At 41.6% G+C, this 17016-nt stretch overlaps 1 protein-coding gene across 1 annotated transcript; it reads right to left on the bottom strand.

Moving 5' to 3' along the window:
• Positions 1-348: 348 nt before the first annotated feature.
• DNTTIP2 (deoxynucleotidyltransferase terminal interacting protein 2) lies at positions 349-16996 on the bottom strand. The gene is made up of 7 exons (XM_089692792.1): positions 16847-16996; positions 12085-13706; positions 10612-10750; positions 5405-5500; positions 5105-5269; positions 4836-4945; positions 349-952 (listed from the first exon to the last, which is right to left on the bottom strand). Exons 1-7 carry the CDS (start codon positions 16916-16918, stop codon positions 859-861), a joined length of 2298 nt encoding a protein of 765 aa, XP_089548918.1. The 5' UTR covers positions 16919-16996; the 3' UTR covers positions 349-858.
• Between the last annotated feature and the right edge of the window lie 20 nt (positions 16997-17016).

The raw sequence follows: 17016 nt of genomic DNA, 5'->3' as shown, positions 1-17016 counted from the left end.
GCGCAGTGCACTCTCTCCATCTCCAACTGAGCTCAGCCATTGCAGCTAGAGAGGGTGAGAGTACACAGCTTGAACACCCCAAATAATAGGGGTGCACAATTGCATTGTTCCGCCTATCCTGCAAATGGGAGAATGGAGAGGACTGAGGGGGTAGCGTTGCTTGCAGGAAGATTCCCCCAGAACTGCATGCTCAATAGGAGGTGGTGAAGCACTGGAAAAATGAGAAACTTGGCAATGTTCTATTCAGAAGATATGGAATAACAGAGGGATTTTCTGAAAATGTTGTTGAAGGTGAACCTACACTTTATATATAAGAAAGGCCAACACAAAAGAAAACTACCAATAATGCAGGTTTCCAAAAGAAAACATTTATTTCCAGTATGTAAGTTGGACCAGAATACCATAATACCTGTATTTATTATTCAACTAGCTTTTCTAGGCTTTTTTTCTCTGAATGTATTTCGGATGACAATTTGTTTTCATAGAATGGGTACTTGTACGTATAATGATTCAATTGGTGTGTTATATTGTATTTATATGTATATCAAAAAGATGCAATTACAACAATCAATTACAACCCCATTTAAGGGCTTTTATTGCACATAATTTCATCAAATATTTTTTTTTGTTTTACCCATGTTTGCTGTGAATTGCCTCAGCAACCTTTTAAAAATAGGTCTCTCACAGGCACTTATGTACAAAACCTAATGAAACTTAGGCTTGTGATCTCTCGCTCAGCAATTTGGTGAATCATAGCTCTCTTCTCACTGATGTTTAAGACAATATACCACAATGTGCTCTACAGGTCAATGCATTCCTAGTTTTAGAATAAAACAAAAAATGGAACGATGTTCGAAATTATGTCCGGAATTTCTTCTTTTTACGGTTCTTCTTGCCTTCAGCATGGGCAGCCTTTTCTGCCATGATCTCCTGGTACTTCTTTTTATTGTATCTAGAATGGACAAAATTTCATGTTGAAAAGGATAAACAGTAGGAATACAGTGTAAAAGTATGACGTGCAAACCAATTCTGTCAAAAACTAGGGAGGTTCAGTTTTGCTTGTCTGCTGGTTTATATCTATTTAGCACCACCAGAGTTCACACTTCAGCTCAATCCTTTTGTCCAAGGAGGTCATCGATGGGCTAGATGCCCTGGCCATATTTAGCAGACTTAGCATGTGTTGGTTAACACAATAAATTATTAGTTTGCATACCTAAATACATTTTATTTATATATAGATATACACACACACTTGCCAAAAGTGTTGGGACACCCCTCCAAATCATTGAATTCAAGTGTTCCAAATCACCTCCAAGGCCACAGGTGTATAAAATTCAAGCACCTAGCATGCAGACTGCTTCTACAAACATTTGTGTAAGAATGGGTCGCTCTCGGAAGCTCAGTGAATTTAAGCACGGTACCGTGATACGTTGCCACCTGTGCAATAAGTCCATCCATGAAATTTCCTTGCTAATAAATATTCCACGGTCAACTGTTAGTGATAATATAACAAAGTGGAAGCAACTGGGAACAGCAGTAACTCAGCCACCAAGTGGTAGGCCACGTAAAATGACAGAGCGGGGTCAGCGCATGCTGAAGTGCACACAAGTCGCCAACAGTCTGCAGAGTCAATAGCTAAAGACCTTCAAATTTTGTGAGGCTTTCAGATTAGCACAACAGTGCGTAGAGAGCTTCATGAAATGGGTTTCCATGGCTGAGCAGCTGCATTCAAGCCTTACATCATCAAGTGCAATGCAAAGCATAGGATGCAGTGGTGTAAAGCACACCGCCACTGGACTCTAGAGCAGTGGAGACGTGTTCTCTGGAGTAACTAATCATGCTTCTTTGTCCAGAAATCTGATAGAAGTGTCTGGGTTGGCAGCTGCCAGAAGAATGGTACTTGCCTGACTGCATTGTGCCAAGTGTAAAGTTTGGTGGCTGGGAGATTATGGTTTGGGGCTTGGCCCCTTAGTTCCAGTAAAGGGAATTCTTAAGGAGTTGGCATACCAAGACATTGTGGACAATTTTATGCTCCCAACTTTGTGGGAAGAGTTTGAAGATGGCCCCTTCCTGTTCCAACATGACTGAGCACCAGTGCACAAAGCAAGGTCCATAAAGACACGGATGAGCAAGTTTGGGGTGGAGTAACTTGACAGAGTCCTGATCACAACCTGATAGAACACCTTTGGGATGAATTAGAGTGCAGACTGCAAGCCAGGCCTTCTCATCCGACATCAGTGCCTGACCTCACAAATGCACTTCTGGAAGAATGGTCAAACATTCCCATAGACACACTCCTAAGTTCTCTGGACTAAGACTGGGATGCCATTAAAGTTCATGTGCATGTAAAAGGCAGGAGTCCCAATACTTTTGGCAATATAGTGAGTGAGTGTGTGTACACACACACACACACACACACACACACACACACACACACACACACACACACACACGGGCCCATAAAAACCCACTTCATCAGTTATCTATGCCCTTTTTTAAAACCCAACTTGAATTATGGCAGCAATGTGTAGTATTACATTTTCCTCTAAAGAGGTCAGTAGTCGCACCATTGTTGATGTCATGTGACCAACAGGAGAGAATCAAGGTAAATGGCAGAGGTGCACTAGACTTTCGAGTAATGCAAGACCATTTTGATGTGGTATTGTAAATTTGAAACAATCGCAAAAATTTGTTATAAGTTTGAAACTGATGGCACTGTGTGTGATGTGCAAGTTTACATGCTCAGCACATTTAAACAATGGGTACAAGTGCTGTTGAATTCCCTCCATGTCCCCCAGACTTAACACCCGTAGGGAACGGTAAAGGATGTGGTGTACGTAGAAAACCACCTACACTGACTGCACTACGGGAAGAAATTGAAAAATCATGCAGAACAATTCCTGTGGACACTCTAATCAAAGTTGTTCATGCAGTAGTTTGCCGAAATCAAACGTGTCTAGATGCCAATGGTGACCACCTTGAGTACCTAATTGCATAACTCAAACATGACTTACAGCTACCCTTTGGTTTACATAAATCTAGTAATAAAACAAAAAAAATATAGAGACATTAGGCAGCTATTAAAAAGGCAACTGAAGGTGTTACACTATGGATGGATCCTTCAAGTTTGAAATATCAAAGAATACAGCTTTAATAGTACCACAGTAATAAGGACTTGTGGAATGAGGTTAATTCACATACATTTACAAGGAAGCCTCACCACTAAGAGTTCAGAAAAATGTTGGCTTGTGATTCAGCACATTAGTACTCTCACCTGAAACATTTGCACCCATTGACATTACAAAAACAGAATTTGTGCACTCTTTGTACCCAGAAGGCTTTAATCTTCAGGATATCCAAAAGCAGTCCAGATGGGAAGCACAGCAAACAAATGCTAACAGGCCCAAGAAAACAGAAAACTGGTAACTGCCTGCAGATCAGATGAAGCCTCAACATGCACCTGGTGCATGTGAACAAAAACCTTGCAAATCTGAGAAACAGATGCTTCATAATAAAAAATAAATAAATAGAAAACACCCACGGAAGTAGCAGAGGAAGCCCCAACAGAAAAGGGTGGAACCCGATTCTTGATTTAAGCTTGGTCATGATGGGCTGCCTGAGCCACCTAGAAATGGTGGAAGATGATAGTGCCACCTTACAAAGACCACTCAGGATTCCCCAAAAAAAAAAAAAAAAAAAAAAAAAGAAGAAAAAAAAAAAACGGTATCTTGCAGATGGCCACCAGTTTTTTTACACTAGCAATCAAGGGTGGTAAAAATAGGATGCGTTTTACCACCCAAAAACCAACAGGCATTTGGGAGGCAGCAGTATCGCCTCTTGAATGCCTGTCAGCCTCATCTGTATCACTGTGGATAGAGCAGCACAGGTGTAAACTAAGCCACAGGGAGTCTTCAGACATGGGAAAAGCACTGAAAGCAATGACAGCGGCTCTGGACTGGAAAGCGTTCTGCAGCTAACATTTACCAGAACAGAGTCTGGAAAGCACCCTACACGGAACTTAGTGTCAGTCACTTTCATGCTATCCTTGCGACATCCAGTCCAGTTAAGTCCAGAACTGGCACTCTGAAATCCAAGCTGAGGAGGGCCACACCAGATACCTGAAATCAATGAAACAAGGCTCCAGCAGTGATGTTTATAAAGACTCTTAATTGAGAGAAAAAAAAAAAAAAAAAAAACTTGCAGAACGGGTTATCCTGGGCTGGCCTAGTTTTCTTGTTTGCCAGTGTCCAGTCCTCCTGTAGGTGGCAAAATAACCCAAAATGTGAAATGCTTGTTGTGTCCCTCAATGGACAAGATAGAAATAGCAGCAGCATTTTTTTTTGTGCACAGATATCCTTATTCTTTGGCTTTGTCCAGTCCTGTACCAGCATACACACCAATTTTAAAAGGCTACAAATAGCAGCAAAGGACAGATTTATGTTCTCATAAAGCAAGAAAAGTTGAAGGAATCAGGAGTCAACTTTCCAACCCTGCTTGTGGACCTTGTGTCCAACTTTGATGCTCAACAAGCTGTGTTGTTTGCCTGTGAGAATTTGCTCAGCAAGAGCTTTTTTATTTAGACACAGTAAAATAAAATGAACACTTAGGGCCAAACAAGGTCCCCTTCATCAAGCAGTTGATCCCGTGCAATTCTAAAACATTGCATATCTTTAGTTGTGACTACATAAAAAGCTCCTTCTGAGCCATTTCTAGAGAGTGGATGACATAACCTGTCTTGCATTTGTAAATCTGATTACTGAATGAAGCACAGCTGGTGATTTAATTCATTAACTCTGATGCTCATCTACATCCACCAACATTTTATAGAGTATTACCTTCTGAACTCAGAATCCACAAGAAGTTCCTCCACAATTGTCCTCTTTCGCTGCTTTTTGGGAATTCGAGAATGGTAATAGTCTAAGGGATTGTCCACCACAGTTCCAACCTAGGACAGAAACCAAAAGCATTACTCCACACAGCCTAACATACAAACCCAAATGTACTGGCAGCCTGTCTCATATAACCAGGCACCATCTACTTTTTTTTTATTTAAAGAAAAAAAAATGAAAGACTTTGCCCTGTGTACTAAGTCTTGCATCTTCACCTGGAAATATTTTGGGAAGCCCTCTCTATCATTCTTTTTGTAGAAGCGTTTGGGGTCCATGGCTGATCTCATTTTCAAAGCCTTTAGATCATTCTTCAGTTCTTCTGTCAATTCTGGAGCCTTCATGTCAAACCAGCCCTGTCCAGTTGATTTCTCACGTTCCGCCTATAAAACAAATATCCATCAATTTAGAGCCACAGCAGCCTCAATCACAACTATGTAAGAACACTAAATACTGTATAATAATAATAACACAGATAGGATGACTCAATAAAGATTACCTGTATAAAAGTTACTTACTTTTCTCTGTTTTTTCAGCTTTCTCAAAGACTCTCTATAGGGAGGGGCAGATTCTCTCTTCTCAAAGTCAGGAGTTATTATACTTTTCTTTAGAAGCTGAAATAGAGAAAAAAAAGGGATGCATCTGATACAGATAAATTGTTACATAAAACAGTTTTTAATGTGAATGTAAACTCAAAATTTCTTATTTCTGATGTGCCTGCTGTACCATGTACTTGTATGAAAACGTATCCTGTTCTCTTTGTATTGCTTCCTTTGTGTGAAATACCTGGTGCTCCTGCCAGTCCCTCTGCTTTCTTATTAAAAACTGACCACGCTAGGTATGAGAGCAAAGCATGGTCCGTTATGTAGCTGTGCTGTGAACTCAGTGTGCTCTCCTCCAATGATCAGACTTCTGCTTACAAGCGCCACTGCACTGCCATTCCCAGGGAAGCTCAGTGTGCTGCTGTTTCTCCTACCCCAGCTCTCTGTTCTCAGCTGCATAAGGAGCATAGAGGGTATATGATCACTTATAAAACATGGGGGGAGAGGGAGGTATTTAAAATGTATTTTTATAGCTATACACACGTTTTGCCTTTCATTTTTATTTTAAACTGCATGGGTCATTTTACAAGGTGAGGGTTTACATATACTTTAATTCTGTAAAACTTTGACATACAGCAGATTTTCTGAATCAAGAACATAGATGAAAGAAATGCAAGGGTATTCGTTTCAGATAATAGCAATGTCCTCCACCTGAATCTGAACTATAGCAATAAATTGAAGTAAAGAATATTTCTCCTACACGAAACAAAAATGACGAGTCCCAATACACATTACTAACAGTGGGTGGAGCACATATTTAGTGTATGATCTATGTGCTACTTCACTGGTGATGAGGATGTATGATTACAGACGCTTATTTGTTGCACTTTCAGTTTTAGGTGGAACATTCATTGAAGTATTGAATTTTGCATTATTTGTTCACATTTTAGTGATTAAACTTCACGGTTTGTTTTAGCATCAATGGAAGCACTATGCTGGGTTAAGAGCAGCGCAACACAAATTTCCAGGTTTTTTTCCACATAGATTAGCATTTCACTGAATGTCACTTTGGATTTGACAGTCACTGTTTTGAGCTGCATTGAAGTTGTTTGCAGCTGTCTAAGAACATTTCTTTGAGGACTGGTATTTATTCACCAATTAAAAACAATTTTTATGCTTGGCAACATTTCATTCAAATGCGACTGTTTATATTACACATCATTTTACTGGATTTTATACAATTGCTGTATGAGTGAGGGATTGTGGTTTTTTACTGCCTTCACTTGCTGCAATAACATTAAGGTGTTGCTAAACCCAGGACCCTGCATTCACTATATCTGGTCTCCCACAGTACAGAGATGCAATTATTTTAGTAAATATAAACGGCTAAATACCCTTTCTCATCAGCAGTTAGAGCAGTCTTGTGACTTCTATCAGTGTCCAGCTGAGGACTGGTTAAAGCCTGTAGGAGGAGTTTTCATTCTTTGACTGCCCCATGAAGATGCACAACACCTGACCCTTAGTCTGAATAGTGCTGATTGGCCCTGTGCTGATCACATGCACCCTCCCAAAGAAAAGAAAACTTTCTAGCAATACACACTAAACTGAGCATGTGCAGCGTGACTCCTAGAGATCTGTACTATAAGCAGATGGATTGGGAACAAAAATGGGGTATCAGAGAAAACAGGATCAAACCGTGTTTTTACACGATGCGGAAGATTAACCCCTTAGGTTCCACAGTGAGTATAACAAGCTTTATTGCATAAATAGACTGATTTTTACTGTTGTGGGTTTAGTGACACTTTAGGCTATGGAACGATTTGATATTTAAAAGGGGCAGAACACCTTTTCTAAATATTGTACATTAGCACATCTTGTATTCAGATTGGATGCAGCAGCTAAAGATTTAGTACACTATGTGCAGGGATTTTTTTTTTTCAATGAAAAATATATATAACAAAAATATAACAATGACCAAAAAAATGTTATAGCTCCCTTTTAACCACAACTCATCCATGTCCATTCAGTCACTTATGTGTACTGTGAGTTTTGATTATTATCCTGAATAGACATAAGACAACGTTTATTGACTCCACTGGTGAATGTGCTGTTGATAAAACACCAAAATTCAACTGAAGCTGAACAAAATGCAGTAAGAAACTAAGGTGAAACTCACATTATTGTAGTTCATCAACACAGTACCATGTGTTCCATGATGGCAGACCATTGATTTAAAGGATACATTTAACTTTGGTAATATGTTACACCCATATTCAGATGCAGCCCCTTCCACACCCCCCCCCCCCCCCCGATACCCCGTTTTGACATCCACTGGGGGATCCCTCCCCCGTCACAATATATATAACAAAAAAAAAAGGCAGACGTGCGGGGCTCTGCCTGCTAGGCCGCATCATTCATTCAGTGTTCTAAACCTTTGCGGCTGTCAACTTGTAGTTAAGGAACTACCAGGGCGCTATTGAGCACTCTAGGTAGATAATTTAGCTTCCGGTCAAAGTGCAACAGTTTTAGTAAATTTCCACCAGTATGTCTCTTCTGTATTAAAAACCATGCAAATTAATGGGGCGTGGCTTGGACTCAGAAGTCTCAACCACATTGATCCAGCGTGGAGGCTGGCAAGATGGTGCTGGCCCACGCGGATGATAACTTCAGTGAATAGTCTCTCTCAGTTTCGGAGGATACAGTAAGAGATGCCGATCACATACCTCTTACATACTCCACCATGAACGCTATAGCAGCTGTCCTTAAAAACACTCTCTCGGCCGCCATTACTGACCTGAAAGCAGATTTCTTGGTTCTGACTGAGAAACCAGCCACTACTGAATATGATGGGAGGAGGAGAGATAAAACCATATCTAGACTGGAAACAACCACTGAATCGCAAGCCCGCCACCTTATCGCCATTGACAGGCACCTTGAGGACATAGCAGAGGCAGGAGAAATAACATCAGAGTAAGAGGGATACCGGAATCAGTTCTGGCCAATCAACTACTACAAGCTTTACAACAGGTCTTCAATAATTTATTAGAAAGGTCAGAAGACTTCCCCATTGAATTTGACCGGGCTCACAGAGCATTAAAGACAGAGGGGTCCAGGAGACGCGCCACAGAGATGTGATATGCGGTTTGCCAGACTAAGCTTAAAGAAGAGATCTTGACAAAAGCCAGGCTGAATGAGCCAATTACTTTTAATGGCAAAACCATCACACTGCTTAAAGGATTTGTCTCCCATTACTCTCAACAATAGACATGCCTTGTGCCCCCTCTTGAAGATCCTGAGAATAGGATCTCAGGGAGTATAGGACTCCCAAACTTCAAAAACTATTACCATGCCACCCACATGGTCCGGATTATAGACTGGAATTGCCAACAAAGATTGGGTAACACTTGAACATTCCTTCACCACCCTTCCGTTGTAATATTCTCCCTGGATCCTAAATTCCAGACTCCTAACTGAACTTAAAAAACATCCAACAACTGGAGCTACTTTGGAGGCCTTTCACCAAATAGCACTACCCTACAATCTATCATCTTCACCCCGTGCCCTGATCCCGCATACACTAAACCCAGAATTTCCACCGGGGTTCTCTTCAAGACCTACTCTGTGCCATACTGATGGGGAGCCACTGCTTGCAAAGGATTGTTTTCATTCTGGAATATTCAAGTCCTGATCTGAGTTACAATTAACTCTTGGAGAGGGAGAGTTGCCATTTTGGTTACACCTCCAAATACGGAATTACCTGGTGAATACCAGACATAAGAAATTGTTCTCTCGCCAAACAACCCTGTTTGAGAAATATTGCTGGAGAGGAGAGAAACTCCAAAGAGTTACCTCGGTGGCGTATTCGTGGCTCCAATTGGAAACTCCACAGGAGACAGATAACGTACGATCTCAATGGGAGTACAACCTACACATGGTAATACCCGATGACCTATGGCAAAAAGCATCTGTTTTTGCGCACAAACGTTCCTTATGCACACGCACTCAAGAAAACCCATATAAACTTCTTACAAGATGGTATGCTACTCCAGCCAAGATTCATGGTTGGTACCCACAGGTGTCTGATCCTTGCTGGAGATGTGGACATGAGAAGGGAACCTTAATGCATAGCTGGTGGAACTGTTCTTTAATAGCTCCTTTTTGGGCTGACATACGCAAATTAATCCTCATACAATGGAGACTATTATACTTCTCACACCAGAATGTTGTCTCCTTCACATGTTCAACTGCTCCTTCAAAAAATACAAAAGGTCACTTACCAAACATTTACTTAATGCTGCCAAATCCCATGAAACTGGAAATGCACGCACGTACCGTCTGTTAAGAGATTGGTTCCTTAAAGTAGACTCGGTATATGCCATGAAGGAGACGGTGGCTAGTGATCGGTTTCGCAAGACCTGGAACCCTTGGTTTCTCTTCATGCTCTCACAGGAGTACACCCATTACGGTAGGCCATGACACACAACTTGAGGGGATATAACCTTACATCATTGCTCCTTACCTTATTACATCCTTACTATTTATCCCTTTTCTTCTTTAGGGACTAGAAATATCCAAAACCCCCTTTGTCCTGCAAATTTCTTTACCCCCCTTTCCAATTCCTTTCCCCTCTATCAACTTCTTTCCCTCTTCCCCCTCTTCTTTTTTATTAATTTTTTTCCCTTTTCTTTCCCCCCACACACAATAAGCTTGCATATTGTTTTCTGTGATATAGATATTGGTTTGAATTATCAGTTTCAGATTGAGATATTGTTAGTCTGACTTAAACTATGTAAACGGTGGCATATTCCATTTCAATCTGTATTTTTATGATTGTTCCCAATGTTAAAACTTTGCTGACATGATGCTGTTTCCACCATTGTGCATTACTTATTTCTGTCCGTTCACTCCAATTTGTGTTAATAAAAACCTTATTGAAAGTAAAAAACATGCAATTTAGCAATTGTTTTGTTTTTAACTTACAAGTTCCACTTTAACATAACCCATGATCATTTGCATACCTGAATAACCTTTCTAAATATTCTCAAAGGACATACGGTTGTGATACAAATAAGACTCGGCTGAGTTTTAACGATAGGCTGACAAATGCACAAAATGTAAAACATCTTTTACTTTCATTATAATTTTTAACAATGCACTGTGTGTGCGCAAATATATCATCTTACCTCATCTTTCTTTTTACTTTCTTTTTTCATTCTGTTTTGCAGGCTTGAACCAGGATTTGGCTTTTCTGCATCAAAGTTAATATATAAGCCACCCAGCTCCTTAATATTCAGTCCTGTGTCAATACTTGTAGACAATTCACTGGAAAAAAAAAACGGAGTATTTGGGTTTTTTTTTTTGTTTTTTTAAACAGTGTCATCTGTGGTCAATGGCAATGAAAATTACATATCCAATATTTGCAGAAAACCTTAGCAGCAAAGCATGGTAATTAGTATAAAACGTATGAAGTCAACCCCTCCCCCAAACACACAAACGCCGTGATGCTCCTGTTCCCAACAAGCAGATCAAAGGTCTTTTACAAGACTGGCTATAGATGGGTAAGTTTTCTCCTTCAACCAGCAGGTTGAATGAAAAAAAGAAAAAATAGAACCAATTTCCCCATCCACACATTCCAGGTGGGTGGGGGAATCCTCTCTACTGGTCATGCTATTCTGAGAGCAGAGAGACTTCCCTGCTATCAGAATACATAGATCAGTGCTACATTGTTGATCGGGAGGACATTTTCCAGCAGGGCGGTTGTACAGAAGCAGATCGGTAGACTGCCTTCTGTACAAACCACAATGCCCATACATGCATCAAAATTCCTCCGGCCCCTACTGAACTGGCCAAATTTCAATCCATGTATGGCCAGCTTAACTTTAAAGCGGATCTTCACCCTGAAGGACTTCCATCCTATCTACCTTCCTCCCCTCTTAAGAGGGCTGTGTTTTTTTTTATTATTTTTTTTTAAAGAGAAAAGTGCGTCCCCCTGCATGTCATTCGCCTAGGAGAATAAAGTGCACTGTCCTACCTCTGCCTATTAGGATATGCACATCATAAATCCCAGTAGGCAAAGCACTTCCTTCACAAAGGTGGAGGGGGGCAGGCCACCGCTGCATCAACAGGTGTGCTGGCTAAACCAGAAAGAGCTGGCAGGCCTCTTGACGATTAATATGGCAGGGCAAGACCAAGAGATGGTAGAGAGCCAGAAGATTTCAGCGGGAAAATGCTGGATCCTCTAAATGGTTGAATATCGGTAATGGAAACAGTGATTCATCCGGTAAGTATGGATGGGGTTGGTGGGGCACGATTTGGAGGGCATATATCTTTAAAGTGAATCTTTTACTCAATTTGTACACTACACACCTGGAAGGCTGTAGAATACCTGCCACTAACAAGCGTAAATGAAACCTCATTGTAAAGGAATCCTGAAGGCTAGTTCTATGGCTTTTGTGATTATACAACTGCTTCAATGCCAGGCACAGCAAGGACACAAGCTTTTTAAGGAAGTCAAGAATGGCAGACCCTGTACTTCTCTCTAGACAGGATCACGTCAAGAGAGTTTTCGTTAGTAACAATTCATAAGTGACAATACATAATCTATGTATGACATTTGTACAGTGGGTAGCAAGTACAAAACAAAAAAAAACCCTTACAAGCCTCTCTTAGGTCTGTTTAATAATTCTTCTTCTTCATTAACACCATCATCCACCTCTTCATCCATAAAATCTTCCTCCTCCTCATCAGGCTCAGGTAGCTCCTCCTCAGACTCAGACAATTCCTCCTTTTCACTTTGCTCTCTCTCAAATGCTTTGTCGTCTACATAATATTTTTTACTGGAGTCCAGCCCTGGAGTCGTATCAATAATAAAAAGTCCATTGTCTACCACATCTTGCAATTGCTCAGTTGAAGTTTTTTCGAGCTTTTTTGTTTTCACAAGATCTTCATGGTTCTCTTCTAGTTCTTCCTGGTCCTCATCATTCACCATTTCTGTATCAGTTTCTTCCTCACTGTTGTCTGATTCTTCATCACTATCAAGCAGCAAAGATATTTCCACAGGTTCAGCGATATTAGATGGTCCACTTTGGGTCTCTGTATTTAGATTTGAAAAATCTTCATTTGTAATATCAGCTCTCTCACTGCTGACATCATCCCCAGCTTTGCCTTGATCTTTCTCTTCAAGTTGCGGCTCATCCATCTCTTCTGTAAGATCAATAGTTTCATCTGCTGCATCATTTGTTGATGTTTCAGGTAATTTTTGATCCAGTATTGAACTCTCTTCTACAGACAAGTTAGGTTTTTGTTTTTCCAAAGATTCTCCATCTTTTGCTTGGTCCACAAGTGCAACTTTGTCTGAGGACCCCTTACTCTGAGAGCCACTGTCTGAAAGTACTATAACATCACTGCATTCACTTACAATGCGATTTCTCAAACTCCTACGAGAAGTGGACAAGATGTTCTGCTCTTGCAAAGAGGACAAAGGCTGTATAACTTTTACTCCACGTAAACTATATCTTTGTTTTCGTGGCGAATCTTGCTCTTGACTGCTAGTTTCACTGACACTCTTAGCAACACCTGCCTGTGATTTACTCTGAATTCTCCTACTGAAACGTCTGGCCTGTGTTTGCGAAACAAATTCTGAACTGCAAGACTCTGCTTCAGATATTTCTTCTTTCTGAGATTCACTATTAGTGGAGAGTGGACGGGTTGCTTCAGATGTTCTTCTAGATCTGATGGCAGTATTTTGCAACTCTGAAACAGAAGAGCAGTTTGATTCGGCATCAGAATGATCAGGTTCAGTAAGCAAAGCAGACTTCCTACTTCTTGCTCTAGTTGAGCGTGCAGCACTTGCGCGTGTCCTCCTGCTAGCCCTTGTAGAAACAGAGTAGTTTGATTCAGCGTCTGATAATTCCTCATCTTCTTTAGACTCCAAGATAGGCTCAGTTATAACAGTAGATAAGTGACTCCTCAGTTTCCTAGCAGAGTCTGTTATGCTTCCAAGAATTTGTCTACTTCGTGTAACTCTTGTGGAAGAAGTGGATGTATTAGATTCTGCTTCTGAGACATCTGCATCTGATTGACCACTCCTATGTCTACAGCGAGTGAACACCTGAGACGGACCCTTTCTAGAATCATTCTTGGAGGGGATGCCAGTTGTTACTGTAGAGTTGTCTTCCTGATCTTGACTATTCCTAGCACTGTTCTGTGCTGAAGAGTCACTCTTAACTGTTCTTTGTGTCCGCTTTGGAGAAGACACTGTAGCAGGTTCCACTGCAGTCTAAAAAAACAAAAAATATAACATTACAAGAAAATACACTGGGAAAGATGTAAAGACATGATTATTCTATATGTTTCTGGGAAAAATATCAAAAGGAAAAAACTTAATACAGAATTATTCATCAGTTTGGTGGACATACTGCTGCTGTTTATATATTGTTTTGTTTTCCCTAAAATCATCTAAAAAGAAATATTGCTGCTATATCAGTATTTACAGTTCCACATCACTTCTGCCCTGACCATTAAAAATAGAGAACAAACATCACTATTCACTGTGGGTTGTTCATAATAATAAATTAGGAAATCAGAGACAACAATTGTCTTGTAAAGTCATTATCAACTGAATGGCCTTTAAACCACAGGAAGGAAATCTTGCAGCAGGTCTGTCAGAAAGCTTTAAGACACTTCCAGGTTACATAACCTGCCAGCTGCCACCCAAAGAGTGTCAAACTCCAGATCTTGGCTTCTACATCACATAGAAAGATGGGACAAAGTGTCTCAAGTAGTTTGTATCCTAGGGGACCAGATAAAGGAAAAAAAATCAGGAATTAAGAGGACTTTTATACCATCAATAGACCTGTATTCCAGTGGGCTTTAGTACATGAGTTATGCAAATAAATAGATGGTACCTAATTATGCTACCTCACCATGGGGTTATTTACTAAAACTGGAGTGTACACAATCTGGTGCAGCTCTGCATAGAAACCAATCGGCTTCCAGGTTTTATTGTGAAAACGTAATTGAACAACCCTTAGATTGTACGCTCCTTGAGGGTTAGGGACTAATGTGAATGTACAAAATATATATTTTTGTAAAATGCTGCATAAATTGACAGTGTTATATCAGTATCTGTAACAAAATAAATAAAATCGGCTGATGTTAGAAGCCAATTGGCTACCATGCACAGCTGTGCTCCGGTTTTAGTAAATCTCCCCACATGTATGTGGCTTGTAATCACACTGGCCCCTTAGCCTGGGTTCACACTGAAGCGGCGCGGCACATCACATGTGATTCGCACAGGAACCGCACTCCTGTGCAAATCACATGCAAATTTTGCGTGGTGCGATTTGAGCCATACATTTTGTATGGCTCAAATTGCACCACATCTGCACCAAAAAGGTGCAGTACCCTTTTTTGGTCCGCATGAGAATCGGATCGCATGGGTATTCACGCCCATGTGATTCGATTCTGCACATCACAACGCGTTCTGCGAACCGATTTCAGGGTGTTGTTAACATACACACCCGCGGCGGTTCACATGAACGGGGTGCGATTGTGATGCGGTGTGGAATTCACAGAGAAACCGCTGAAAATTCCGCACCGCATCAGTGTGAACCCAGGCTGAAGCTTTATTCATTTGGGTGCTAATTCCCCTAGACCATCAATAGGCCATGTGTTTATGCAGATTAAAGGATAAGTTCACTTTAAAAAAAATAAATGTGCATTTTTTTTGCAGGTAAAAAAATGTGCATTTACTATTTTTTTTTTTTTGTAGGAGCCTGGGAAGCAGATCGCTGGTGCCATGCAGGTCTTCTGCAGACTGTCAGTGTAAGCTCTTCTACCTGTACCTCATATGGGCTGGCAGTTTCACACTGACAGAAAGAATCAATGAACTACCAGAGCGCTCAACAGCGCCATGGTAGTTCATTGATAACTACAACCTGAGAGCCGCAAAGGCTGACGGTAGTTGTAGTTTCCCGTTCAAAGAAATCTGTGAATAAACGACGTGGCCGTGTGAGCAGAGCCCCACACAGCCATGCTCTTTTCAAAAAGCGACAGCTGGTGTAGGGAACTTCTCCCCGTACTGCTGTCACAGAGAGGCAGCAGGAGAGGGAAAATGTTACACGTTCCACCCTGCCCCAACTCTGTCCATCACTACTAAGCTGTAAGGTGCTGCATGCAAGCAGTCAGTCCATTCCAGTCTATGGGGATGCAGAGGCTGCATGGACACAAGCAGCTCATCCCAACCTGATAGACATGCAGGTACCTGGCCCAATCGCAGACAGTGTACCTTTAGGGCCGCTGACCTGCACACCTGTCATACTGGAATGAGTGTCCACTGCTTCTATTAGCCTTGAATGAACTGCCTGCACGCAGCGCCTGGTGGCTCTAGCTGCATAAACACAGCCCATTAATGGCCTACAGGTCTCAGTCTTTTGCTGTCTGCGCATCATTGAGTAATGACCTTCAACGGAATAAAACAAAAACTGACGGGTTCTAACCCGCCCTTACTCTGTACTAAAGATATATGGCATCAGATGCACTTTAAAGTATAGCTAAAGGCAACTTTTTCTTAGATTTGGATCCAGAGGCAAGGGGACGGAAGCCCCGCCAGGTTTTTATCAGAGTCTGTGTTAAGGAGATTTGTGCCCTCTGATTGTCCTCATCACCAATACAACTGAGAATGGTAGTGAGGGTAAATCCAACAAATTCTGAGTTACCCCCAGAAGAGGAATGGGGGGGGGGGGAGATCTTCAGATGGGGCTGTGTGTTCCTCTGACAGCTAAGGGCTCGATCACACAGCTGCCAGGAGCAGTAAAAGCAGACAGCTGAACCACTTTTATTGCCCCCTAAAGAAAGGTATGATGCCTTGTGGCAAAAACGAAACAGCAGTGTGCAAAGCAGCCTTTTAAGGGTCAATGCAGAAGGTGGGGACACAACATATCGCCTCCTCACCACCTGTCAAATGCCCTCTGAAAAGCAACCCACTGCAGATTGTTTTCAAGGGGGTGGCAAGGGATGCAGCATGTGCTGAACCTTGAGGAAACAGGACAAAGTGAAATCTCCCTAACCAGCCACTAATGACCAAACTGATAGCCATAGAAAGCCATGGCTGGCTGCACATTCCATTAGAGCAGGTCAATGGGGGAGGGGGATTTACTACTACTGCTTCAGCTCTGCATAGTAACCAATCAGATTCCAGGATTTATTAATAAATAATAACTGGCCAAGCTGAAGTTAGAAGCTGATTGGCTAGCATGCACAGCTGCACCAGACTGTAATTATTATCATCATACAGACACTATAGCAGGGTGGAGGTGAGCTGTAGCCTGTCCTGGGTGTACTCCTACAATGTCCACCCAATGGCCTCTGCCAGAGAGCCCCATCCCCTCCTGTCCATATCACAGCCCGGCACACAACCTGCTCCTCGTCGCCGCTGCCTTCCAACTCCTCCTGAGGATCTACCCGCGTGCCTCTCCTGGTCGCCACCATCTTCTCTGCTAGCAATCACTCTACGCATGCGCACCACCCACGCTGCTAGGTGCAACAAGAAAATCGCTCCGTGCGGAAACACGGCTATGTGCAAGCAT

Source organism: Staurois parvus, unplaced genomic scaffold, assembly GCF_062004578.1.
Source record: "Staurois parvus isolate SC_StPar_1 unplaced genomic scaffold, SC_StPar_1.0 ptg000604l, whole genome shotgun sequence".
In the NCBI taxonomy this organism is placed as follows: Eukaryota; Metazoa; Chordata; class Amphibia; order Anura; family Ranidae; genus Staurois; species Staurois parvus.
The sequence above is the reverse complement of the archived record's forward strand: the minus strand, read 5'-3'. Positions and strand labels throughout refer to the sequence as shown.

What these genes read in the sequence shown, in the direction of transcription:
- DNTTIP2 (XM_089692792.1), bottom strand. Translation starts at nt 16,918, where the DNA reads ATGGTGGCGACCAGGAGAGGCACGCGGGTAGATCCTCAGGAGGAGTTG. An exon ending in GCAGCGGCGACGAGGAGCAG is followed by an intron (nt 13,707 to 16,846) that starts GTTGTGTGCCGG and finishes TTGTTTTTTTAG; the next exon opens with ACTGCAGTGGAACCTGCTAC. An exon ending in GTGGATTCTGAGTTCAGAAG is followed by an intron (nt 953 to 4,835) that starts GTAATACTCTAT and finishes TGTCCATTCTAG; the next exon opens with ATACAATAAAAAGAAGTACC.